Source organism: Abramis brama, assembly GCF_963993115.1.
Source record: "Abramis brama genome assembly, chromosome: 9".
Taxonomy (NCBI): domain Eukaryota; kingdom Metazoa; phylum Chordata; class Actinopteri; order Cypriniformes; family Leuciscidae; genus Abramis; species Abramis brama.
In genome coordinates this window covers 33,124,926-33,152,842 of record NC_139971.1, presented here as the reverse complement: position 1 = coordinate 33,152,842, position 27,917 = coordinate 33,124,926, and the positions used below count along the sequence as shown (strand labels likewise).

The following is a 27,917-nucleotide window of genomic DNA, read 5'->3' as shown; positions in this document are numbered from 1 at the left end:
AGTGCTCCTAGCGGCGCTGTTGGCTAGAACTGTTGTCTCTCGTGGGAGTGTAGCTTGACCCCGTTCAGGGCTTATCTTCACTGCTCTCACGGCGGGATTCTATACAGTTCCCATATACGTCTGTGACGTAATGTCGAAGTGACCGCCTTGAAAGGGAACGTCTCCGGTTACTATCGTAACCTCGATTCCCTGAGAGGCGGGAACGAGACATTACGTCAGCCGCCGTGCTCGCCGTTTGATCAGCTGTGCTAGCGTTCAGTCTTGATTCTGACGTAATTGTCGCGCCCATGCTATTTATACTGCCCGCGGACCGGTCAGCATTTGCATGTTTCGCGTCAATTGGCCAGCTGTCTCCAGCTGGCGTTAGCCTATAAGATTTCAGTGAAAATGAGGAGGAAGGGAGTTCCCATATACGTCTGTGACGTAATGTCTCGTTCCCGCCTCTCAGGGAACCGAGGTTACGATAGTAACCGGAGACGTTTTTACATAAACTTGTGTGAATTCGTCCGTTTAAGCGCAAGACGTGAAAGACAATTCAATACAGTATTCACGCGCTGTCTATCAAGACGTTGGTTTGCGGAGCGCACGCTTCGGATGTTTGTGTTTGCGGATTAAACTTCTTGACCTGCAAACGTCCTTTAATAATGTAGGGAACCACTCGTTATACATAAATCAGGTAACAGTTCATGTTTTACTTTACTTACATATACAATTTAGTTTTAATCCAAATGACACGTGCTGAGTGAATGATCAGCAATCAAGAGCATTCAACAGAAGTGCGCTCGCTCGCTCTCTCTCTCGTCAGTTAACGTTAATAATAAGCTACATGCCTCGTTTTGTTTTCTTTGCCATTGACATCCGACTGAACAAACTTTCCACTGATGTCTGTTTAAAGGGATGTGCTCGACCAGCTCGCGCATCTGTGCCGGTGCGCGCTCAATCCACTGCGCGTTTTTCTCTAATCAGCTCGCGCACCACAGCTGTGTTACTATACACACGCTGCCTGGTAGGCCTATCGGTTGTTGGTATCGGAGCATTTTTACGAGTATCCGCAATAACCTGCATCCCTATTTTTAATAATTCAAGTACTTTTCAAGTACCTCTTCAAAAATATGGCTGTTTTCAAGGGTTTTCCAGGACTTAAATTTCAAAAAGTCAAATTCAAGTACTTCAAGCACCTTGTACGAACCCTGTCAAAGATGACTCTAAGAGTAAGCAATGCATTCCTGACAGAGACACACAGTGTTGTGTGAGTGTGTTCCAAGTGTAAGACTTGGGAAAACACTGACAGAGCACTGTGTGGGGGTTTTCCTGGTTACATATTCCCCAAGTCTGCCCCTGCCACTTCCCCTGAAATACCCAGACCAGAACAAAAGGGTTATACCAATATTTTATTGAGTTGTTTTGGGTCAATTCACGTACCCCAGGGGGTAACACCTGGTTTTGGGGGAGAGGGAAGATATCTTGAAGAGACATCACCCAAAGAGGAGAACATACCAATGTCATTCAATTCTCATACCAATGACTGCAATGAAATTAAGACCATTTCACCAATCGCACTGAGACATTTAAAATGATACCAAACATGAAAAGGAAAAACAATAGATTCACAAGATACATCATATGTGATATATAGACATTCTTAGTGAACTTTTGGTGACTTGACTCAGGGGAAAAGGAAGGGAGGAGAGAGAGGGGGATGCAGAGAAGGAGAAAAGTTTGGACAAGACAATGTCCTGTGCTCTTTCTTTGCAATCTTCTGTCCAGGGTGCGTTTTATTGCTTTATTGTAGGGTAAGTTTTATCTCAGTTTTTGTTTTAGCAGAAAAATTAGTTCTTACAAAATCAACTATTGGATTGGAATTAGATTCCAAAATGACAATTTTTAGAGGTGTGAGCAGTCCATCCTTATATACGATATATTATAAGATTAACCAGGCACCCACACCATTTCAGGCTAAATAAAATCTATTAATAGGATTTATTGATATAGCTATTTGCCTAAAGGGCCCTTTGAAAGTCAAGTCAAGTCATCTTCATTTATATAGCGCTTTTAACAATGTAGATTGTTTCAAAGCAGCTTTACAGAGATAAACGTATAATTTAAGGTAACAGAGATTGTTTTGGCTTTATAGCGGTTCTTTAATAAAGTTATTTTCCAGCTAAAGTAAGTTTTGAGTGATTCACTTCCGTCGCACTCGCAACGATCATTTGTTATTAAATTATGGGCCGCTAAGACACCATTCTCTCTACACAGACTTTAAACGCGAACCTGTGATAAACGCTGATGGTGTTCACATGCGCATTAAGAACTGGTTCTATAGTTATGTGCGTTTGAATATATGTGCGCAGGTATGAAAGAAAGAAAGAACACAAATAAAATATTCAAGTTCAAATAGAACAAAAATAACTGATGCTTTTTAATCATAATAACCTCAGGGTAATCAACACCTAAAGAATAATATATTCAATTTCACAAAACCTTGAGGAAAGTCATGTTACTTTAAAATGCCATCTACATTATTTTCTGTGCATTATGGTGCTCTGTGGGTAGTAAAAAGAGCACAGTATATTAAAGCTATTCTCAGTAGAAAATAATTTGAAAATATAAAGATGAACAGACATCAACGATGAAGGCTAATATTAAGATCATTTACACCTCTTGAGTAGGGCACAGGTGGGTGCATGTGGAAATCAGTGCCTGTGTCACAGTGACATATAGCAGTGTGTTGCCGAGGAGGAGTTTGTAGGAAGAGCAGATTGTGGTGATGTAATTAGCAGTAAGTACCTGAATGGTAATGCAGCAGCAAAACCTGGCTGTGATCCCCAGTGGTTTTGGGCAAGAACTCAACGGTAACTTGCATGCTTTGACCAACATCAAGAGTACCTACAGATGGTTCTACAGAAAATGGGCTGTGGGGGAACACATAGCAATCATAAAAAGAAAGTGTCAGTCATAAATCAAAAAATGAAATCATCTACACACCACAATGTCACTCCTCCTTTACCTGCGTGTGCTGAGCTGGAATTTAGCTTCACAACTTCCTATGTTCCGCACAAGCAGTGTTCTCTGGGACAAGCACTTGACTGGACAAACTTGGAAATGCAGACTATCTGGGAAGTCCAAGATGGCACGGGGCCCAATTGCACGGATGGGTACTTCAAACTTCTCACGTTCAGTCACACAGAGGAGTCTGTGAATGTAATCCTACAATTACAGGCATATGAAAGTCAGTGGTAACACATAGAGGAAGATAAAGCCTTGAAGAAGACAAGGCTTAAAAAAAAACCTAAATATAATATGTTACTATACATCTGGTACATATAGTTTCTTTAATCAATCCTAATTTAAATAAACCCCAGGATTTAGGAATTATTGCATTGAGGAGTTAATCCATAATAATTACATGCAAAAAGACCCTTGGATCTGAACCTGACAGAAAATACAAGTCTTTCTCTGACTGGGCCATCACAGCTCAATTTGAACTGACTTAATTGGAATGACAGAAATCTGTGTTAATGTTTTGCCAAACCAAAATAGATTAGCAGGTCACATTAGAGACTGCAAAAGAGCCACTAATGGACCGATGAGTGGCTGTGGTGGAAACACTAAGCCTCCAGTGCCCTGTGCTTACAAAAGCACTCTCTCAGATTTCTCAAAGATATGTTAAACATTCAAATAAAACTTGACATTGAAGTTTATTTCCCACGTTGTGTTGGAGACACAATTAAAGACCTCTGGGAAACCTTCAAAATCACTGTGTGGCAGTTTTTGCATGTTTCCTAACATTTCTTTGGTCCGTTCATTGATTTACAAGCAAATATGCCCATTAGTACACTACAAAATTGCAATATGTGAGAGTCAGTTGCAGATGTTGCGTATACATTTTACCTTGTTCTCTTGTGGAGTAAATAAAATGGTGAATGTAGATGCCATGCCTGGAGCCACTTTCTTACTAGCATCTAATGGGCTGACCACTTTAAAATAAAGTGAGTCTTCTTCGATCACCTTTACCAGTCGAGGAACCTGCAATAGTCAGCAGCATGTCCATGTCAAGCCAGTGATCATTACACATGAAAATGAACAAGATAATCTCTATTTGTCTTAAAGGAATAGTGTAAGATGTTGAATGGTGTAAATTAGAATGGCACGAACTACAAACAACCAAGTGTTAACAAAATTGCATACTGTGATTTATCATATTATGTATTTATGTTAAGATATATTAATACATTTAGTGTGTGGTTATATAACACACTGTATGATCAATTCAGATACATGAAAGTCACCTTGTCACTGTTCCGCAGCTTTAAGGGCACCTTGTACGTCTTAAATGGTGAGTAGTTTTGGAACACAATCTCAGAGGGGTACGGCTGAAACATGACCTGGTCCAAATCTAATGAGGAAAACTATAAAAAGCAAGTCAAGTCAAAATCAAACTCTTAGAAGATATCTGATTCAATGTAAAATGTAAGAAATTGCTTCCTTATTTCAACTTTAATGTCAAATAAGCTCATTTAAAACAGGGGTGTGTTAAGGGAGAAAAACAATATTCTTTATATATCTTGTATTCGTTATTGAGAAGATGTTCATGTATAATTACATCTGTCACATTTAGTTTATCTCACATTCTATTGTGTCACAATGCAGCAATTCCCACACACACATATCTTAACTATATCACATGGGTGAAAGTATAAATTATTTTGAATAAATTACCAATATGTATGAATAATAAAACAACAATCAACTAAACATTTACACTTGCAACAATTACATTTGCAGAAACCACATATATTCTGCTCAAAATGAGCCAAAAATGCAAAATAATAAGCCTAATAATGAGGGATGGTAAAGATCCATTTCCAAAAGCGCAAACATAAAATAATGATGAAACTTAGGAAAATGATTAAATACAAAAAATAATGTTAAAAAATATTTGTTAAATTCATATTCGTTTATATTGTTTTATTTTTGTAATGTGTTTAACGTGTAAAGTCATAATTCTTTTACGATATAATACTGCTTTTGTTTGATTTTTGCAATAGCTACTATATAATAGTGATTTTTGGTGAATTGTATTAAAAACAGTCAGGGTTTTAATACAGGCATCATAATTAGTATGTATTGTCCCTGTTTTTAAATTCATAGATAATAACAAGTGAGAATTCAATGGCATTTTTGACCACGGAACTAGGAAACGTCCTTAGGTTTCCATTTCAGAAATCTAGTCACCTTACTTTAATGTATAAAGGTACTGTAAACAATTGCCATAGACCTTATTCACAGCAGCGCCATCTTTGATTTTTAACAGGAATGAATGTGAGGCTGTGAGGGAGACATGCATCTCTTCAGTGGGTTGTACTGTTATTTAATGTGTTTTTTAATTGTTCTGCTGATGAAACAGCAAAAATATCTTTCCAAGAAATTTCAGTAGACAAAAAAACTCTTTATGCGTTCACACTATAATTATGAGTGATCTAGGAGCTTTATACAGCGGATGCCATTGAAAACACGATAAGTCTATCCCTCACAGCCTCGCTTTCATACCTGTCATGGCGCTGCTCTGAATAAGGTCTATTGCTATCATATACAAATTAAAAGCCTCTAGTATCTCCCCAGAGAGAAACTATTATAATGATGTCCTTAATCAACTTTGAAAATGTTGCTACTTAGATACTTGGAACCAGTGATGTACATTAGAAGAGCAAACTTATTAATTAAGTGCTGGAGCTGAGCATGCTAAAATGATGGTATTTTACCTTGTGATGTGTGGCCTCACTCATGTCTAAGAGTTCCAGGATGCGGGGCGGATGCAACTCGTAAGTGTTTGATAATCGCTCCTCTGTAGTCTGGCAAATTTCTCGAGCATATACTGACGGAATCAGCTGGAAAGATATTTGCAGACTGTTATGAGTGCATTTATATATTTTATATATGTGTATATATATGTGTGTGTGTATATATATATATATTATATTATATATATATATATATATATATATATATATATATATATATATATATATAGGTCTGTCTGTCTGTCTGAGCTTCCTTTATAAAAAATAGCAGACCACCTTTTTTAACCTGTTATTTAAATAAAGCACTACCACATATTCAATGTTTCTTTTATTCTATTTACACGTGGAACAGTGTAAACTAATCAGATACCTTTTTTAAAAAGTCACAATTTTAGCCAAACTTAATTAGTCAAACATAAATTTGCCATTAGCGGGTCGGCAAAAAGAGCGAGTGTGGGGTGGAGGTGGAAGGCAAAACAATGGAAGAATGGGAACAAGCCCACACCTCTTAGCTGGAGGCCTGAAGTATTTTTTTTAATTAGGCAAAGTCTCTTGGGACGGAACAGTGTGATTTGAACAGACCTGCGGGATCCCAAAGCATTTTCAAATACTTTAAAAAAAATTCCCTGCTGACTTCACTTAATGTTGCACTTTGCAACAGCATATTCTTAGCAAATAAAGTTCTTCTCTGAATGCAGTCTGATGTATGTTTAAAGCTTCTCTAAAAAGACCTCATTGCATCTCGGCAAACCTTTAGCAACACCGTTCAGATGTGCGAAAAAGGCAAGAACTTTTCAGAAAAACATTAAATGCGCTAACAACAGTGCTTTGTGCTCGAGTAGTTTGTGAGAGAGCCAGTATTTGATGCATTGCAAAAACAGATCTTGAAAAATGCACCTAAAAACAAAGAGTACAAAGCACTATCTTTATAACCAACAGTGCATGAGACGCTTTGTATACTCTGTGCTTTTATTAAACTTTCTCCAACTGCTGCCTCTCAGGAGCCGTTTTTGACCTCTGTGAGCACTGACACAGAGAAGCATATGGGCTCGGGATATTCATTTATCTTCCAGATCCATTTTTAAGGCAGCAGTTAGCTGGCATCAGACATCAGACTTTTGCAGTTCAGAGAGTGGATATCTGTCCAGAAGCCCCAGTAAGGCTTTATTAGTGGGCATAGTAGGGGTTTCAGATCTCAGGCCAGCTTCCATCAAAGCAGGGCTCATCCCGAGGAAGATGTGAGAGCCGGCGTTCTCCTAGTGTTCTGTAAATGCATTCATAAATGAGTTGTGTTGGGACGGTGCCCACTCTGAAGAGCATTAGCCATGCTTACACCTGCCTGTGTCTTACAGCAGAATAATTATGCTATATAGACTTTGGCACATGAACTTTTCCTACTTATCTGTTACAGACTGGGGATGTAAGGCCCAAATCCAGTTTAAAAGATGCATGCAGTTAGAAGTTAGTATGGGATAATATTATTTGGAGGATATCGGGAGGATACAGACATGTGGTGTCCAAAAGCTCCACTATTAATGAAACTATGCAGGACTAAACTGAAGGTACACAAAGAACGCATTCATCTGAAGTAAAAACCAATCCACATTCTCATCGGCAAATCCTTCAAGTCTTTAATATTTAGCAGTACACTGTCCAATAAACACACTACATGATTAATACCAGGAATATTCATGACTGAGAATTATCCTGAGACATTATTTACCCATCATGCCATTTTTACACAACTTTAATGATTCATAAGATCTAGAGCAGGGAAGCCTTGATGCTTGCATGCTGTGCGGGAGGTTGCTGTCAGCATGTTTATTTTCAGTGAGCACACACGTAAACACTCATTTAACCAGCAAATCTAGAGCAGAGAGGGGGAGAGTACTAAAGAGGAGAAAAGCGCCCATTATACGTTTTAACGCACAGATTAGCTGCGACAAAAACATTTAAAATGAGTCGGAAATCGAGGGTGGCGGGGTTTGCAGATCGGCCCCCAACGGGCACCGTATACTGAGGTGTACACCGCTCCATCCTGGTTGGGGCTGCCCTCACTGGTCTGGCGTTGGTGGCGTCAGGACCTTTTCTTTTGAGCCGAAGCCTTCTTAGGTCTTAGGCCCCAGCAGGTCAGCCTGATATGCTTGAAGCACTGCCATAGTGTGAAGGCAGGCTCCGGCTTGACCTGCTGCCGTATATGCTTTGCCCACTAGATTAGATGTTATTAGTTGTTTTTAATGGCTTAGTGGGCAAAGCCAAGGCCTTCAGGGACGATGCTAAACCAGGAGACAGATAGCTCGCAAGCGTCTGTTCTGCCCGGGGCATCGCCCCACAGTTCCACAATCTAGACAGCTCACTGTGGGAAAAATGGAAGGCCCCGTGATGGAGGTGAAACTTTAGACGAGCGCTTCCTCACATCTAATTTACTTTTGAGACAAGCGCCCCTTTTCTCGGCTGGCCATTCAATATGTAGTTTATCTACAGCACGAGTAATCACCTCCACCAGCTCCTCATATGCTGGGGAAAGAGATGGCGAACACTTTCAATGCTCAGTCTACCTCCTCGGAGCTAGAGCACTGAAGCATTGGGCTCTCTTCCCGGGCGGAAGAAGCCGCAGCCCGGGCTTCCAACACCGGAGAGATAGCACTGGATCCCCCAGGTAAGGGATGAGATAAGGCCCTCGGACCCGTCTCCAACCCCGCTGAAAGATCCATTTGCGATCCCTAGGAATGCTTTCTCCGTGCTGCCAGTCAGGGTAAAAGGTCTAGGAGGCCAAATTACAAGGACTGGCCTTCTGAGCCTCCTAGTGGGACACAGGAGGATCTGCTCTAAGGGGGAGTGAGTAAAGGCACAAGTTGTTTAGGCCTACTTGTTCTAGTGGAATGTTATTGGCCAGTGCCCCTAATGTTTACATACATTTAAGTATTGTTTGTAACTGTGAAATGACCGAAAGGTTACTAAGCACTTTGTTACTAAGCACTTTTTTTATTCTGAAAGTATGGTATATTTGTTTAATATTTGTACTGTCATGACAGTGATGGTGCTGTCAGTTTACCTTGTTGTTGCATCTTCAAAAGTGCACAATAAAATGTGACACTGAATTTGAAACAGCACATTGTAATTTCTGCATCTATTATCAAAGTATTTATTTGTAATACAGTGGAAATTAGTAATTTGGTTAGTATGTTGATTTACAGTGTGCGCCCCTACATTTTCTGGTTGTGTCCCTAAAATTTTCAGTTGGGGGCCACTGTGCTCCTAGTGAAAAAAGTTAGTCTGGAGCCCTGGAGAGCCTGGCCACTTTCGTCAAAAAGTGACAAGCGGGAGCTGAGCATGCGAAGCGGGAGCTGAGCATGCGAAGCGGGAGCTGAGCATGCGAAGCGGAAGCTTCTCACAATGCTGGCAATCAGCCCCCTCGAAGCCTGATACCGCATGCTCCACTCCCAAACACATCACACAAAGCTTGTGTGTATCCCCACCCGTTAAATAGCGCGGGCAGGGAGAAGCACACAGTTTGTATAATTGTTTCGCCATAGTGTTTTTCTGATAGAACGTGACAGACAACAGTAAATATAACAGACAGTATAGACACAGATCGCTTGCTGAGGCAACAGAAGCTAATGCCGGTTGCACCAAATGCGCTTTTATCTCCTCCTGGTCATGACGTCACCCGCCCGTGACGTTCATTCTTTCCATTGGACTAGTGGACATAGATGCTTCAGACGCAATCACGCTGGGGGCGTTCCCAAAGAGTCATCGACACATCGCAAGTTCCCTCGAAAGGGAACCAAAGTGTAGCAAAACATGGCACCCATCTCCTGTGGTCCCGATTCTTCTTTTTTCTTTCTTCCCCACCCTCTCGCTCTCTCTCTCTCTCTCTCTCTCTCTCTCTCATTAAAACTGTCACCAAGCTGCTCCCCTGGGTTTAAAAATAACACAAACGGCACAAGCATCACACATCAAATAGCCACTACTCCTTTTAACAAGGTTTGTTGCATGTTTTCTCTCTCTGTTATTTGTATCGACTCTTTTTTAAGCCCTTGTACAATAACTAGTTTCACAGCATGGAGTTATCCTTTTTCAAGAAAGCTAAAACAAAGAAAAAATATTTTGTATATATATATATATTTCATCTCAAACCAAAAGTTGAGACCAGATGTGACCCGGTCTGAGCCCATAACGAAGGACAAGAGCTCAAGGCTAATTGGGAATCAGGAATCATATAGAAAACTGCATTACAATACAACTGGATGAAACATAATATGAATCTTCTCATACAGTACATGAATTGTAGCACTGCAAAATATGTAACGGGGCCTCTCTTCATAATTGTAATTGTTTTGTGGACACAGGGTATGAATATGGATAAATAATGAATATGCAGAAATAATACTGGTCAGGCATCTGAGAACAAAAACATCTGAACTTTTAATAAGCCCCGCAAATGGCAATTATTTAAAAGATTATGTGCAAGGCAGCACATTTCCATTGTGTTTTCTGGAATGTTTCTTCAAGTTCTGTCTTTTCAGCTGTCAGTACCTTGCGGACAGATGGTCAAGATCTTCAGTGTTGTGTAAAGCTATAATAGCTGTATTTTATTCTGTGGATCATACACCACCATCCATAAGTCTGGGGTCAGTAAGATTTTTTTATTCAGCAAGTCCATTTCAAATAAATTATGTTTATTTCCACATTAATAATAATAAGAAATGTTTCCTGAGCATCAGATCAGCATATTAGAATGATTTCTGAAGGATCATGTGACACTGAAGACTAGAGTAATGATGCTGAATATTCAGTTTTGTATCACAGGAATAAATTACATTTTAAAATATATTAAAACAGAAGATTATTTTACAATATTACTATTTTTACTGCATTACTATAAATACTAAACAGCATATACTGTATGTATACTGTGTTTATTCTTAAATAAATGCAGCCTTGGTGAGCATAAGAGATTAAAAGAAATCTTATTGAAACGAAACTGTTGAACAGCAGTGTACAATGAAGAGATGGGAATTGTGTATTAAAGTAAACAGGGTCGGGTCTGATTTCATGTTAAGAATAGAACAGAGTCTAAGTATCACATTCACATTGAAGCAGATTACACTCACCATCCTTATCAGCTCTCCGGAAAATCTGAAATGAAACACACACACACACACACACAGAGAGAGAGAGAGAAATACAGTATATTAATACAAAGTATTAATCATTTTAATTCACATTATCATTTGAATTCACCTAAGCTTGCGAATTATTTAGCCACATTCAAATACTGGTAGTGTTGCTGTAAGCAGTCTGTAGCGCGCTTTCAGAAACCCTCCACCTTCCCCAGCTCCACCTGTATAGATCTGCTATGGGGTTATTTCATGTGTTACATGTGCAGCAGCAGCATGTCTTACATGCTCACAGCAATGTCTGTGAATGTATTGGCAGTAGAAGTCTCGGTCCTTGCTCTGCAGCAGCGTAGCAGATCTATTCCGCCAAGACCAAATACATTAAAGGGATAGTTCGGCCAAAAATGATATTTAACCCATGATTTACTCACCCTCAAGCCGTTCGAGATCCATATGTCAATCTTTTTTCAGACGAACACATTTTCAGTTATTTTAGAAAATGTCTTAGATCTTTCAGTGGTTATAATGTGAAGCAATGGGGTCCAGCTCCTCCAAGTCCCAAAATGTGCATGCATCCTTCACAAAAGTAATCCATCCGGCTCCAGGGGGATAAACGAAGGCCTTCTGAGGGTAATCCGTGCGGTTTTGTCGTAAAAATATACATATTTAAAACTTTATAAACGAAAATAACTGCGCGTTCACAGAGATGGATGCTGGCGTATGACGTAGGACGTAGCGTAGGAAGCGTTGTGACGTAGAACGAACGTTGAGTTTTGTTTTGCTCTGCTCTCTGGCTGCGCTGTCACGTTCGTTCTACGTCACGACGCATCCATCTCTGTGAACGCGCGTCGACCGCTACCGGAAGCCAGTTATTTTCATTTATAAAGTTTTAAATATGTATATTTTTACGACAAAACCGCACGGATTATGCTCAGAAGGCCTTCGTTTATCCCCCTGGAGCCGGATGGATTACTTTTGTGAAGGATGCATGCACATTTTGGGACTTGGAGGAGCTGGACCCCATTGCTTCACATTATAACCACTGAAAGATCTAAGACATTTTCTAAAATAACTGAAAATGTGTTCGTCTGAAAAAAGATTGACATATGGATCTTGAACAGCTTGAGGGTGAGTAAATCATGGGTTAAATATCATTTTTGGCCGAACTATCCCTTTAACATTGCCATAGCCATTACCATGCCCATCTCTATTACCATGTCAATCTCCCCGAGAGTTGTCATGACAGAAATACAGTAACATAAATATTTTAAGATAGTGGCTGAAGAAAAGTAAAGTACTGTATGTATTAGAAAAAAAAGACTGATAAAAGTAATTAAAAAATGTCTCTCTGTAGGGTTCAATGTCAGTCAACCTAAGGAGGAGGTGGTTCTATAGATAGGCTGTTTGCAACTGCATGATACCTCAGCCCTTAACATGGTGCAATGAATCCTTCCATTGCATTTAGAAAACCACCAGCACAAATGACATTATAAGTTTATTTTTGTTTTTTAATCAAGACTAAGCTAGTTTGTCTATTGCCGATGTGTTTGATTGAACTTGTGAGAGATTGAGCGAGTTGCTTATACCTGTAAGAGGAACCTGATAACACTGTCCAGTCAGATGTGAAATGGACCACTTAAGACTCTCTTGTAACAAAGGAAAATCACAGTCAATAGAATGTGCTGGGAAGCGTTACTCACTACGGGCTAATTTTACAGCAGTCGATCCATTCAGACCTTCTCATTTTCCTAATAAATAAATAGATGGATTCCTTCTTTTGAACTAGAAGCATATTATTGGCCATTAAAAGAGGAGAGTGATTGTAGGAACAACAACATTAGCCATGTTCGATCAATTAGGGCTGCACAATTAATCAAATTTCTAATCGCGATTACGGTTACCGTAGTACGGAGCCTGGGAAGTCACCTGTGGGAGAGAGAAAACACAATCCGTGGCGACGGTTTTGCAATCTATCCGCTGGTTCAGTTTATAAACCGTACTCACAAATTCTCAAACTGTTCCCTCGGTTTAACAAATCCACGGGTTAATAAATCTCAGATTTGTAAACCGTGCCTTCAGTTTTTGCAATCCGTTCCCACAAATTCATAAACCATACGTACCCACGCTTTCGCAATCCGTTCCCACGGGTTTGTAAACTGTACTCACGGCTCGCCCTCATTTTAGAAGAACACCAGGAGGTACGTTGTTAACGAATCTTATTGTATATTGTTTTATTGAATATTAAGTGGAATACATCAAATTGTCTTAACTGCGTCTGCATGCTTAAACCCAGCAAACACATTTCTTCTGTGGCAACGTCGCTGTCTACGTGCTCGCAACAGGACGCAACAGGGCTGTAGCAACGTTGTTGCGCTACATTCAGCAACTGAGAGATGACTTTCTGACATTTTTTTCTTTTTATGCTAGATAGGCCTATAGATATTCCCCATTTAGCAATTTATGTTTTGAGGTTAATTTTTAATTAGTCAGATGTTAGATAATTATATATATATATTTTTAAAATATTGTTTATCCTTATTATTATTTAATGCGGCTATCAGTAAATTAGCACCTGCAAGTGTACACTTTGAAGAGTAAAAATTACAGAAGGTTACGTTAATTCAACTTTATTAAAACTAACTGCATATGGTAATCTAATTGCACTTCCAAAAGTCATACATTTTGTGAAAAAAGAAAAAAACTAAATAAATGAATATACAAATTTCTTTTAAGTATAATAAATAAAACATAAAAAGCAAAGGTCAGAACATTTAATGAACAAAACCGGTTCTGAACTTCTGCAGTAGTCGAAAGCCAGACGATAAAGTTCGGTAACGTTAAACGGAATCAGTCCAGGAAACATCCACAAATCCAGAGAAGCAAAGAAACGAATGAGACTAAATAAATAGCAGACAAATGAAATGAAAAACTAAACAGTGCAAACGAGGCTACATTAAGTTAGTCACATTAGAAAATGAAGTTGTAGGTTGTGTTTGAATAATTACGTATCTTATTTAGCTGAGGTAAATAAAACGCAATACTCACGTCACGTATCCTTGCTCGATGAAGAACGAGACAACACAATCAATGAGCCCAACGGGCGGTTGAAATTTAAAAGGCTGATTTTCGCGCTTCATGGCAGTGACGAGTACATAGCCTATATAAAGCGCAAAATAAACTACAAGCATGCAACGTCGTTAAGTTTTAAATTAGAAAAAAAAAAAAAAAAAACGCGTTTTCCATATTCAGTATCTGCGGTCAGATGAAATGTTATCAGGCTATATGTCAGTGTCATTATTCTATAGTTATTTTCATAACTTGATACGAAATAAAAAGTCTCTCACCTCAGAAAAACTAAATTTCATGTCCTGTCTGTCGTTATACTGCGCTCGTAGCCTCCACTCACTTTCTTGTAAGTAATTGTGTATCACCATGGTAACCGATGTTTCCATAACCCCAAAATGCCACTTATTGGTTTTTTTGTATATTTTTAAATGACTGTGGTGGCTCATACCAAGATTGTATTAACAAAAACTAGTTTGGGACTGCTATTTAATAGCTTAACCTCGTAGGCCTACTGTTTATTTATCAGTATTAGTCATATTCTTACTATTTATTTGTATAGGGGGACAGTACTTGTGTGTGTCAACAATTTTTGTGTAAACAAATGTATTATAATTCCTAAAAAGGTGGGTCACGGCTTGATGACCATGGGGAAATGTGGGTCCCATGGCCAAACTATTCAAAACATCATTCAGTGAAAACTGTGATAATCATAATTAATTACAATTTCAAGGGAATAATCGACAATTATGATTTTTGTCATAATTGTGCAGCCCTAAAATCAATACTGTAATGTATTTTAAAAAAGCGCTGGAGGCACTATTGGTATTTAATCTTTCTTGCTGTTTTATATCTTAAAGCAAAAGTGTCTGCAGCATTAATCGCCAGTAGTGGTTCTCAACTGGAGGTTCATGACCCAAAAATAGGTTGCCGCAGATCTGCTCTTATTTCGTGGACTGTGAATTAAAAAAAACGAAGTTAAATGCAAATAACAAAACTATAACCATAGAATCATGCATATTTAAATAAATACAATTAATAGGATTATCAGCTTTTAAATGGGACGAGAAAGCAATTCACATGCATCAAGGATAAGCATGGTTTGTGTGGATTTATTTGATTAAAAATAGAGTAAATACTTTCTGCTACCTTACATCTGGGAAGAATTATATAATTGTTTGGTTGTTTATTAATTTGATTTGATTTAGTCTTTTTGTCTGTTTTTGTAATGCTTTTGGTGTGTTGTTCTGTAATGTGAAAATCTGAATAAAAATAATAAAATATTAAATATCATTCCAGACTTCAGTGTCACTAATGTGATCCTTCAGAGATCATTTTAATATACTGATTTGGTGCTCAAAAAGCATTTCTTATTATCATCTCAGTTGAAAACAATTATGCTGCTTAAATTTTTTTGAAATAGACAGCATTTATTTGAAATAGATTATTTTGTTATAACAGTTTAAGTTTTTACTGTCACTTTTGATATATTTAACGTGTCCTTGCTGAATGAAATTTGCATATCGTTGGGCCTATTAAGTGCATGGTAGTATTAATAAACTTCCATATTAGATTTTAAAGAAAGATATTTTTGTACAGTGTCAGATCCTCAAAACCAGTTGAAAACCACTGAACGACAGGAACCAAAGAATTGTTATCACAGAAGCGTCAGATCTCGATTATACTGCGCCTTTAACTACTATGTACTAACATTTAAATTAATAATTTGCACTTATTGTGCACATACATCTTTTTACATTGTCCTAAAAAAAAAAGAAAAACCTGCATGTAATTACAGCTGTAATTAATTTCTGTAATCACATCTAAAATTACAGTTGACTCTTCCCTAATACCTTTTACCCTTAAAAATACCCTAACCATACCCCCAGACCTGTGCCTAACCTTACCCGTATCACACCTCAATTGCAGCTAGTGTTTTGCAATACAATATGAACACAATAAGTACACTGTACATATTTTTTGATGTAAGTACATAGTAGTTAAAGACATCTAATATAAAGTGTGACCTATCATCCTTTCTTCATCAGTATCTTCCTGAACTGTTTGAGAATAAAGGGGATGCACGAAAGGTATACGGTTGTTAAAGGGGTCATATAATGGTACATGCACTTTTACAATTCAAGTTGATTGTACTGAAATGTGTGTTGGCAGTGCCTGTACACAACCATCATAAAATGAAATCCATCCAGTGTTTTTTTTTTTAATCTTCTTATGTTTTCCTCTGTCTCAAATTGAGCCGTTCGATTTTGTGATGTCACAAAATCGACACCCCTCCCACGATTATTGATTGACAGCAGCGTTTCAACACAGACCCGCCCTCGCTTGTGAGCGAGCTGTCTGTCATCATAGTCCGCGCGCCGCGCAGTCATTGTTGATACGCTGGAGCACTGTCTATGAGCAGAATGACGTCTAAGCGATTGTGGTGTTCTGTTCTTGGGTGTAATAAGGAACACAGCAGTCATTTTGATGTTCCTAAATCCGAACCGCTGAAGACGCAGTGGCTGAGTTTTGTTTTCGAAGGTAATATTCCCCACGATCAACGTCAATGCTTTCATGTTTGCGCGAATCATTTCACACACCAGACTGCTTTATAACGGAGGATCAGTATAAAGCTGGTTTTGCTAAGAAGCTGCTCCTGAAAAAAGGATCAGTACCAACTATTCGTGTTCCTGCTGCACCTCCAGAAGAACTGAAGTGAGTGTAACGTTTGATTAACCTTTATATTAATATTTATATTAATCTTTGCAAATCGCTAGCACGCCTCACAATGAATGTGGCTAAGGTTTACACTCAGGGTACATTACAGCATGTTTTCTATGTACGACATTCTCAATATAATTCATAATCCCACGTTTATAATGAACAACGCATTATGATTATTGTGTTATTGTGTTACAGAGGGGTGGGGTAAGCAAAGCTCATTATCATTTAAAGACACATGTACTTAAACAGCGTGCTGAAAACAGAGTTGTTTTTGACCAGGTAAAATGAGTGTTTTTGTAAGGGTTCTTCCATTAAATTTTCAGGAGACATTCATGGAGTCAACAAAGTGTAATTTTATTGACCGCAACACTTACTTATTAACAACACTTTGTGCAGAAAAAAACACTGACTCATAAATTGTGCATCAGCACACAACTGAGTTCTGGGTCTCAGATGTTTTCTCAGGGATCCCTCACCCGAACTAACTCAGCCATAGAAAATGAAGCCCTTTTAACAAGCTGGACCAAACCATTCTTATGATTACAGGGGGCTCACAAGTTCTCAATTACATCAAACTTAAAGAGGGAAAGAAAGAAATACATCTCTACACAAACTCAAATAAACAAAATAAAAATCACATTTATCATAAAGCCATGATGAAAATACACTTAAACATACACACACAAAACATTTTTTAAACACATTCAAATTAACACACAACCCCCTAAAACATATTGTCCCAAAAACTACATTTCCCATAATTCCCAACCGAATATATAAAGGACACCAGGAAAGGCCGCGCCCTTTTAATTCCAAGCCTTTGTTCCATGCTGCAGTCATGGACCTCGGTGGAACCACGGGTAAGATGTACACATTTAAACAAACTTAAATAAAATGTTAAATCCATAGCTTTCATTTACTCACTAGCGTGCACTCTAGAAATAAATGATTATTGGTTTTGTTGCTCTTTGGGGTCTACAGCACCAAAGAGACAACATGTGTTTGGATAAATAACATTTAAAGAAACAAAATAATTTGTAAATAAACAGACAAAACCATTAATCCCCTAGAAAAAACAAAATATCAATTTCATATTCAAAGTAAACTAGAACCATTCAAATTAAGTGTTCGTTCAGTGTGGCCTTAGCCATCACAGTTTTCTTACAATACTAATGAGAATTTTTAATTCAAGTATATTACAAACTTTTAATTTAGACCCTAAAGAATCATATTAGCTTGTACAAAAATGGCATTATGATTGGTTTCTCAGCTACAAAACAATGAACAACTATACAAAACTACCATCTCATTATCCAGCAGAACAATAATCAAATCAAATACTGCAATGGACTAAATTCAGACATCATAGGAAAAACAAATTAGGCTCTACTTTACGACAGTAATCTAATTATTGACCTTATTCTGAATAAGACAATATGCTGATTAAGGTGTTTACATGAATTGCTTTTAGAATATTCCTTTTATGTTACCCGTTTTTCATTAGAGAAAGATTAATGGCACACGTCATTACATCACCATGCAATGTCGTCTGACATTCCCTCCGTGTCAACATACAATTCGTCTTCGTTATGGTACCATATACAGTTTAGGGTGTTTTCATTTTTCATTTTACGAAAGCTTCAAGTGCAATTAATTATTTGTCATGCTATACGTGCAAATAGACGAGGGTGGATACAAATTCTGAAGCCATGCTCTCTTGTTTGCTGTCAAACTGTTGTCCTGAGAATTCCCACACGACTTTAATAGTACCCTATACTGCAACTTTAAGATGTGTAGCCTACATGTCTATTAAGGTAATCAGAAATCCCTGTTTACATTGTAGTTTCTTAATCAGAGTATTGTCTTAATAGGCTTATATCGGAATATTGTTGTAAACGTACTGACGCTTGTTTCCAAATTTCTATTTTCTCTTTACGGCTAAAAGACTCTTTATAACACTGATTCTTTGTGTTGACAAAAGGAGATATAACGGTGAGTGAAAGAGAGTGAGGTATTAGGCAAATAATGCTAAAGATTGATAAAGAGTGTCTGAATGGAGAGAGTGTGGCTCAATGAATGGACTTGTTTAATATGTGGACTCACAGTTAGACTTGCTAAGTCAGTTGGATTGATTCTCTGTGCTTTGGATCAAATCCAATTCACTGAACAAATGCCAAGTATATTTGTATTTGTAAGTCAATAGTGCGATGAAGTCTTTAGTAAATGTCAAGTGCAGTCACCATTTGATCATCTACTGTATCTGTTCTCACACATGTACATTAAAGTCACCATGAAATCAAACTTGACAATTCCTGTTTTTATGGAATATTGCAGTATTTATTATAAATGAGTTATACATCCGTGCAGATCATTATATTTTTTTAACTCATGTGCCCTCCTAATCTTTAATAAAAAATATCTTCCCCTCCCTTTTGCAGCGACATCTCTTCTATTCTCTGATGACGTGTTTACTGGTGTGAGGGCGGGACAACCTGTCACTCACATGACATCACAGTAATAGCAAACCACAACCATCCAATCCCGACGGACAAAATCAAGTCCCGCCTTTTTTCTTGTTCGAGAAGCCGTTTCATTCGGATACACGTCACAAAAGGAAAGAAAAGATTCTCGCAACTTCCGTTTCAAGCCGACTTCTATGCCTAACGTCCTCGCTTTTAAAGCATAAACGAGAGCGCTACTGTAATTTAGTGCACAGCATTCAACCCCAGTGGAAAAGAAGTGTTCAAAAAACATAAAATTGACTTAATTACTTCCTTAAGCCAGATGAGGTCTGGGACCTGAGACATGAATACTGTGAAACACACTTAGCCTTCTTTATGACAGCTTGTTACTTAGTTTTCACTGTCTGGTTTGGGGAAGCCGTGCTGAGAGAATTCAACACCTTGAATCCATAACTTGTCTAGCCGGTGAATCGAAAGCTTTCTGAAATGGAAACAGTGGTCTTTACAACTGCATGCTGCTTTAGACACTTTTAAAATGAAAAGTAACGATAAATGACGCTCTGTGGCTCAGTTGTTTACCAATACACTGTTAAGGCTCAGTCAGGCTGATCCTGGAACAGAGGTGGCAGCAGACGTGTCATTTGGTAGAGATGAGTTAAGTAATGGAATTCTCTCACAAAGCATAGGGTAAAATCAATTCCCCTACAAGTACCTGCGCTCCATACCTCCATACCATATGTACAAGCGCTCACTATCCATAAAAGACAAATTATCTACAGCACCTCATTATCTGCTTAACCCCTCCCTTATTAATTTCCTCCACCTTCACTATTGTATTTATACTAGGGTGCATCAGTGCCTCTGGTCTTTTTCTGAGGTTTTTAATTAGTTTTTGTCCCCTTTCCTTTCTACTCTGGTTACCTGAGACTGTAGGCTATCTGCGTCTGGGAGTCTGGGACTGAACTACTTATCACTCTCTTAAATGTTTTAACTTCTCCCCAAAAAGCAATGTAGAAATCTCAAGAGGTATGACCATCAAATACATATAATTATCTAGCAGCAATGAACAATACTGAGGCAATAATTTGACCTACTAAAATTTAGTAACTAAATCAATACTGCTGAGACCTTGCCACAGCAGCCAACCACACAGCATAACTGCCGGGCTCACAGGAAAAGTGTAATAAATTATTTAGATTCGAGTATGCTTCTCTGAGACATACAAGAGTCACATTGGGATGAGGAGGACTGTCACACCCTGAACGGGGTTTATTTAGCAACAATGACCGTCCATCTGACAGTATATTATCTAACTTATTACGTGACTACTTAACAAATAAATAACTACTTGTCTTGTACATGAAATATTGATTGAGTTGAGAAATTATTTTTATCATCGTAGCCTACTAGATTATCTTAGCTTCCGCTAAGAAAAATAGTCCATTACTTCATACATTAACACTTCAACAATATTACATTATCAATTTAAATATTATAAATTAAATTGCTGTAAATTAAAATAACTTATTTTTCTAGTTATCTGGGATTTAGAACCGTAACTTATTTGTAAGTAGGCTATCTCTCATCAGTATTTCTTTTCGGTTCATTGCTTTGTTTTTTTGTTTTCTTGCTTGGGCACTCTTGAGCTTTTATCAAAGGTTTTATGCTCACAACACAATGTAGGCCTATACTAAAATTAAAACAAACCATTTTTTATCGTAGTAGGCTATGCAACCATTTTTAGTCGCACGATGGCGCCAGGTTTCTTTGCGTCATATGTAAAGAGTAGCCTAAAAAGTGCGCAGAGTGATTTGACTATGGTATTTTACCATCGTCAAGTTCAACGCGAAATATCTCATTGATTATTAGCTATTATACAAAAATTGATTGCACAATTAAACAATCAGAATTTAGTAGGCTACTCCAGAAAAACTATGTAAAAACTAAAATTGTACATAACATTGACATGCAAAGTGTCAAATTCATAACTGTTCTGCAAAATGGGTGGATTGGATAAAAAAAAAAAAGTTAAATAGATTAAAATTCATAAAGTGTATTTGCCTTGCTGTAATTGCTTGAGTAGCCTAGGCTATCAAAGTTTGGCGAGATATTTTTTTAACTGTTCAAAACTTGGTTAATTGTTTAATTAGTTTATTTATTATGGCGATTGAATAAAGTTGAACGAATGCATACATTTCATGTTTCTTTATACATACAATGATAAAATATTAAAAACCTACGTCCAAAATGACAGAGATGCCCTTTCGGGGCTCCGGTGCCTGCTCCTGAGCCACCGCCGCCTCCTCCTTCATATTCCCGAGTAGAGATGCTTTTATTGTCGCTCATCTTGGTGACTATCCAGCGGACGAGCCCGTCAATTCCACCGGGCTGAGAACCGCTGTTTCCGGACTGTGCAGCCGTCGCTGTCTCGCTGTCCTGAGCCCCGGGTTTGTGCTGGTCTTTGCTGTCCTTTGCCCGGAGTTTAGCTTGTTCTTTGTGGAGCAGTTTTTGGACACCGTCCCTGCAGTACCGCGCTGCTTGTTCACACATCCTTTTGCCGCGGATCGTTCATGCTGCGCGCTTATGGGGGCGATCCCTCCTCCTCTATGACATCAGCGGCGGCACACATCCCAAAACTCAGCCCTCCTGTCTCACCTAACCGGAGCAGTTCAATAAGTGCCATCCATTTAGTCCAGATGCAGAAAAATGCGAGAAAAAGCATTATTAGCACTTAAAAGAGTAGCTAGGCCTACTATTAAATAGGGAATAGACTGTAATGCCCATTGATCCTAGAAAGCTATGGTAATGTTGTTAAGTCCATTTTTGGCTTAGTTTACTGCAGTAACTCTCAGTTTTAGATCTGTGCCATTCGTGGAAACATATGATCCGTATTTTCCTCTTTCTTCTACATGACTATCTACTTAAAAAGACACAATAAATACACCCTAAGTGCATGCTTTTAAGTCATTATCCCACAGAAATAACGATATTTAGGCCTATTCTATATAGCCTAGGCTAGATGCAGTTAAAGGTAGGGTATAGGCAATATTTTCATAAACACTTTTGCTATTCTTGTTGAAACTCTCTTAAAGGAATAGTTAACTTTAAAATGAAAATTCTGTCATCATTTACTCTCCCTCAAGTTGTTTCAAACCTGTATGAATTTCTTTCTTCTGCTGAACACAAAATAAGATATTTTGAAGAATGTTAGTAACAGACAGTTGATGCGTGCCATTGACTTCCATAGTAGGAAAAAAAAATATTCATACAAGTTTGAAACAACTTGATGGTGAGTAATGATGACAGAATTTTAATTTTTAAGTGAACTAATCCTTTAACATCCTGATAGCAATCGATAATAGAAGTGGCCTAAATATTACAAAATGTACATATCATCTGTTGAAGTCTCAGAACCAAAAAATGTTTGTCCAATCATTGCATTCGCTCCAATGTCACCTGCCTGTCAGCGTATGTACAGTATTTACAGTTACTACTGAACCAAAACAATGAGCTTATGCTGCGTTCACGCCATGTTATAACCATATTTTAGAGACGGCAACCCGTGACGTTCTACTCTGAGTTGTTCTCTTTACCACACGTAAACAAACTCAGTGGTATATTGTGGCACGTGCAGGGAGCAAAATGACACTAGTGAATGGTTATTCTGGCTCCTTTTTCAGTTTGAGGCTGACAAACCAGATGCAGAGACATTGGGGATGTGCCTTTCCCAAAGCTTTCAGATTGGACACACTGAGGCAGACTGATAATATATGTGTTGTTCATTTATATATTATATTTATTAGACTGCATAAATGTCTCAGCTAGCAGCAGTTTTTAAATGTATGTTGTTAAGGTGAATATAACCACTTATATAAACAGGTAGAAAAATATAAGATGAATAAAACCATAATAAAGGAAAAGAAAATGTGTCTGTGTGTGTGTGTGATCATAAGCTTTATAGTATATTAATTTTTTTAAATACTATAAAGCTTAGTATTTTTGATCACACACACACACACACACACACACACACAAAAGAGTATTTGGAACACTTAAATTGATGACACTTCATATGAGCAGTGTTATTTTAGTATAATTTACATATATACTATTATAGTTTTTATTAATATTTTAAATGAGCTTTTAGTTTAATATTTTAGATTTCATTTTAATTTTACTTTAAGTTTTAGTAACTTTGCTATGAACTTTTGACATTTTTATACGTTTTTTTAATATTTCTATTTATCTTTAAATATTTCTATTTTTCTATTAATCTTTTTGAATTCAGTTTTAGTTGTTTTGGTACTTAGTAGCTATTTATTTTTGCCAAGGATACAATTTCATTTTATATATATATATATATATATATATATATATATATATATATATATAGTTAATAATAATTATAGCACAGATATAATGAGTAACTTCTAACGTCAGCCTGTCTCTGCAATCACTCCACTCACCCACTTTCTGTTTTTGAGATTTACAGTAAATATGGCCAGACAAGTGAGTTGAAATTATTTCCAAAAAGCATGCAGGAAGGCTTGGCTGGGAAAATGAGAGATGAACCCACACATATGCACTGCATATGAGAATGAAACATATACACTATATGCACACACACATGAACATAGAGGGAATATACCTCCCATCATGCCTCAGTAGACAGGACATGTTAAAGGTGATGTAAGAGCAACAAGTGCACCTCCTGGTGGACTAAAGAGGAGCACCTGAAGCTACAGCAGTTCACTTGATACTTGACTGATGTGATTCAAACAGCAAACCTGAGTGCTACAGAACTTTTTATTTTTCATTTTGAGTCTTTACAATACATTTGTGTTTTGTTTAAAGAAGCATATTTCTTCAAACTGAAAGATGGATTAAAAATAAATAAAATCATCTTTATGTGAAAAGAACAAATTTAAAACTTAAAGGTGCTCTAAGCGATGTTGGGTGACGTCACTTCTTGTTGACGTTTGAAGTATTGTCAAACAAAACGGACCCAAACCCCACCCCCAAATCCTTCTTGTCGGTTATTGGCTGGAACAGTTTGTTATGTTTCGTGGTGCGGGTTAGCCCAGTTTGTTTTTGTAGCCGTTTGTGGAGCCTGTGGTGTCTGCAGAGACCGCGTTTTTTTACAGTGTGTTCAGGGTAGGGATGGCGAAAACTAAACATTTTCTTGACCGACCACCGAGCCTCATTAGCCGGTTGAAACCGGTTAACCGGTTAGTTTAAAATATGCTACGCTATTTGAAATAACAGCCATTTCGAGCCGCGCCTGCAATTTCGCAACTCTATCGCATCTCACTGCCGCTCTGCCTCCCGCTCACACACACACACTGCGCAGCCCTTCCACTCACGTCACTTTTTTTAAAATCCCCTACAGCGCGAAACATGAGTCCCGCAAACGCGGCGCCGGGGAGCTTGTATGTAATCGGAGGACAAATGACTCAAAATGGTTTGGGTACAAGGTGATCGCGTTGAAAATAAAGGCGTTTGTCTAGCGTTAGAAGCTCATTTGAAACATTGCCGCGGCTCATTTAAGGAAATGACAGCTCCGAAGAGACGCCGCTTTAGTCTGAGGTAGTGCTAACAATAATAAAGAAAGATGATGATCATCATCACCTTATCGGTAGGTTGGCTTTGGCTACCTTTCTCACCCGAAGAGGCTTGCGGGTGTCGCGTTTTCAGGTGATACATCATAGATGATGTGCTACTACTGTATTTAAGCACTGTATCACACAAGTTGCAACTTACATCTGTGTCATTCTTTTTGGTGAAATGGTCCCACACACTACTCTTCTTTGCACGCTTCATCCTGTCGTCTGCCCTGGCTCTAACCTCGAGTGTTTTAGCCTGTAGCCTTTACTTTTCGCAAACCTTGTGAGCGCGCGAACCCAAACGCTGTGACCTCGCGCCAAATGTTTTTATTGGTTTATTAAGTACAAACAGGCGAGTTAGGAAAAATTGAGTGTGAGGGATTTGTTCACTTCACACAAAAAGATCTTGGAATGAGATGGCTAACTGTAGTAGCGTTTAGTCCACCGTCTATAATAGCCTAATTTAGAGATCACTTTTTTTTTTTTACCGACTACCGACAACTTTGATCGGTTAATGTTGATGCGGTCAACCATCGGTCAAACGGTCATCGGTTAACATCCCTAGTTCAGGGGACAGGTAGCTAGCGGATAGTGAGGAGATGTTTGCTGTATGTGACAAAAAATGTTTTGGCCTAAAAAACGCGTGACATCGCTTAGAGCACCTTTAACGGCCCCAAGAAACATGTATATATATATATAATAAAAAAAAAAGAATATTACATTTTCTAACCACTACCATGAATCATTTTATCCAGGAATAGCAGACCTCCTTCTTCATGCTGTTTTTTTCTCTGAAGGAAGCTCTGGACAGTAACCTTTCAAGTAGTAAACCCAGAAGATGCCCTGTCCATGGCTCTCCATACGTGGGCAGGAAATTGTCAGCTTTCCGTGACATGGGCCTCTGGAGCTCGTAGGAGGGCCGTCAAATGTAACCTGTATGTGCTGAGTTTTTTGAGGTGCAATAGTCTCTGCACCCTTGATAGTGAAGGCAGGGTTGTCTACCTGAAAGGAGAAGGTGGTGGCCTGTTGAAAGACATTCTTAAAGGAGATCGAGACACTGGAACCTAAGCTGATGGCGAGGGGACCCTGAGGTTTAGGTGGGGTGCAGGTGCCAAACAGAGGGAAGACATACTCCCCTCCGACGTCTGAGGAGATGGTGAGCTGGCTTTGGAGGTCTCCCACCTGGCAAGGTTCGAAATGAACTGGCACGCTGATATCTGTGCCAGTCTGGTTCCCCGCTGCTGCTTTAATGTTCTTCTCTACAGTGAAGTTTGGGTTGTCCATCTGAGTCAGAAACCAGATTTGAGAGGAATTATTTTAGCAAAGATATTAGAATTTATGTTGCTATAAATGTTGTTGCAAACCTGTATGACTTTCTTTTGGCAAGGCAAGGCAAGTTTATTTATATAGCACATTTCATACACAATGTAGCAAAGTACTTTACATAGAAGAAATTAAAATAATAAAAAAAAAGAATAATTAAAACAGTTTAGAATAAAAAATAAAATAAAATACAGTACAGTACAAACAGTCGGACGAACAGTGGCACAGTGCTCATTCATTAAATGCACAGCTAAACAGAAGTGTTTTGAGTCCGGATTTGAATGTGACTACTGTAGGAGCACATCTGATCTCTTCTGGAAGCTGGTTCAGCTGCGGCTGGCATAATAGCTAAAAGCGGACTCGCCATGTTTAGAGTGAACCCTTGGTATTTCTAGGTGATGTGAACCTAATGATCTGAGTAATCTGTTGGGTTTATATTCAGTGAGCATATCTACAATGTATTGAGGTCCTAGGCCATTGAATGATTTATATACCAGTAATAATACTTTAAAATCAATCCTAAATCTAACTGGGAGCCAGTGTAAAGACCTGAGGACTGGTGTGATATGTTCATATTTTCTGGTTCTGCTCAGAATCCTGGCGGCAGCGTTCTGTATGAGCCGCAACTGTCTTATGGTCTTTTTGGGAAGGCCAGTGAGGAGTCCATTACAATAATCCACCCTGCTGGTGATGAAAGCAGTCTAGTCTTGTCTGGAAACAAAGCATCTATTCTTGCAATATTTTTAAGATGATAGTATGCTGATTTAGTTTTGCTTTGACATGAATACTGAAACTAAGGTCTGACTCTAGAGACACACCAAGATTCCTGACTTTTAGTTGTTTGACCCCTAGAGTGAAGGTATGCGTTCACCTTGAGAACTTCATCTTTGTTTCCAAACGCAATGACTTCAGTTTTGTCTTTGTTTAACTGAAGAAAGTTTTGGCACATCCAACTGTTGACTTCATCAATGCATTGGCACAGGGAGTCAATGGGGCTGTAATCGTTAGGCGATAGTGCTAAGTAGATCTGTGTGTCGTCTGCATACAGTAGCTGTGGTAAGCAATTAGGTCCTTTTTCATTATTTGGCTCATTGGGAGCATATACAGGTTGAACAGGAGTGGCGCAAGAATTGAGCCTTGCGCCATGTTTTTTTTTTTTGTGGAAAGACTTGAAAAATGTCTCTTTTTGTCCATACAGTGAAAATAAATGGACTGTTTTAGACATCATTGACCTGCATGGTAACAATTCAAACATCCTTCTTTTCCTTCTTCTCTTCAAAATATCTTCTTTTGTGTTCCACAGGTTCATACAGGTTTGGAATGACATGAGGTTGAGTAAATGATGGCGGATTTTTCATTTTTGGGTGAACAGTCTCTTTAAATCCTATTATCACGAAAATAAAATCTGCTAGATAATAATGGGAAATTAGGGTCTCTTACCTTGCAGATATATTCGGACTTGACACGAGAGAAGTTGGTGAACTTAGCTATGACACTGTGTTTGCTGCCAAGTGGTGCTCTGAAATATAAAGGCTTCTCAAGGGGTGCAGGCAGGGCCTTCAGCTGAAGCTCATAAAAGAAGTGTCCGAGTTCAGCAGCGTACAACACCAGCCGGGCTGTGGACTCTCCCTCACACAGAGGTAGATATTCAAATGTAAATCTAACCTAAGTAATAAAAAACAAACAACAAGACTCTTAAAAAAACGGCCATTAAATACTAGGGTCACCACAGCAAAATCACCTTGGTTTTTTTCTTCGTTTGCATTTCATTTGAATTCTTTAATTATTTTTTTAATGGCCCACGATGGTGCACACCTT

General features: G+C 38.3%; 3 protein-coding genes across 3 annotated transcripts in view; 1 reads left to right on the top strand and 2 right to left on the bottom strand.

Annotated features, from left to right (window-relative positions):
- Window positions 1-21,751, bottom strand: part of LOC311090042 (hydrocephalus-inducing protein homolog) — a gene marked incomplete at its 3' end in the record, with an annotated part of 33,899 nt that extends 12,148 nt beyond the window's left edge. Inside the window, exons 1-7 of the mRNA XM_084125141.1 lie at window positions 21,414-21,751; window positions 10,919-10,943; window positions 5,763-5,888; window positions 4,290-4,409; window positions 3,892-4,026; window positions 3,008-3,207; window positions 2,788-2,912 (exon numbers count right to left, since the gene is read on the bottom strand). Coding sequence (XP_083981267.1) covers window positions 2,788-2,912; window positions 3,008-3,207; window positions 3,892-4,026; window positions 4,290-4,409; window positions 5,763-5,888; window positions 10,919-10,921 — 709 coding nt within the window. The 5' untranslated portion in view covers window positions 10,922-10,943; window positions 21,414-21,751. The remainder of the gene's footprint in view (window positions 1-2,787; window positions 2,913-3,007; window positions 3,208-3,891; window positions 4,027-4,289; window positions 4,410-5,762; window positions 5,889-10,918; window positions 10,944-21,413) is intronic.
- Window positions 1-27,917, top strand: part of LOC311089526 (hydrocephalus-inducing protein homolog) — a gene marked incomplete at its 5' end in the record, with an annotated part of 145,440 nt that overhangs the window by 22,069 nt on the left and 95,454 nt on the right. The window lies entirely within an intron of this gene.
- Window positions 23,966-27,917, bottom strand: part of hydin (HYDIN axonemal central pair apparatus protein) — a gene marked incomplete at its 5' end in the record, with an annotated part of 52,575 nt that continues 48,623 nt past the window's right edge. Inside the window, 2 exons of the mRNA XM_084125140.1 lie at window positions 23,966-26,060; window positions 27,540-27,764. Of these exons, the coding sequence (XP_083981266.1) occupies window positions 25,551-26,060; window positions 27,540-27,764 (735 nt within the window). The 3' untranslated portion in view covers window positions 23,966-25,550. The remainder of the gene's footprint in view (window positions 26,061-27,539; window positions 27,765-27,917) is intronic.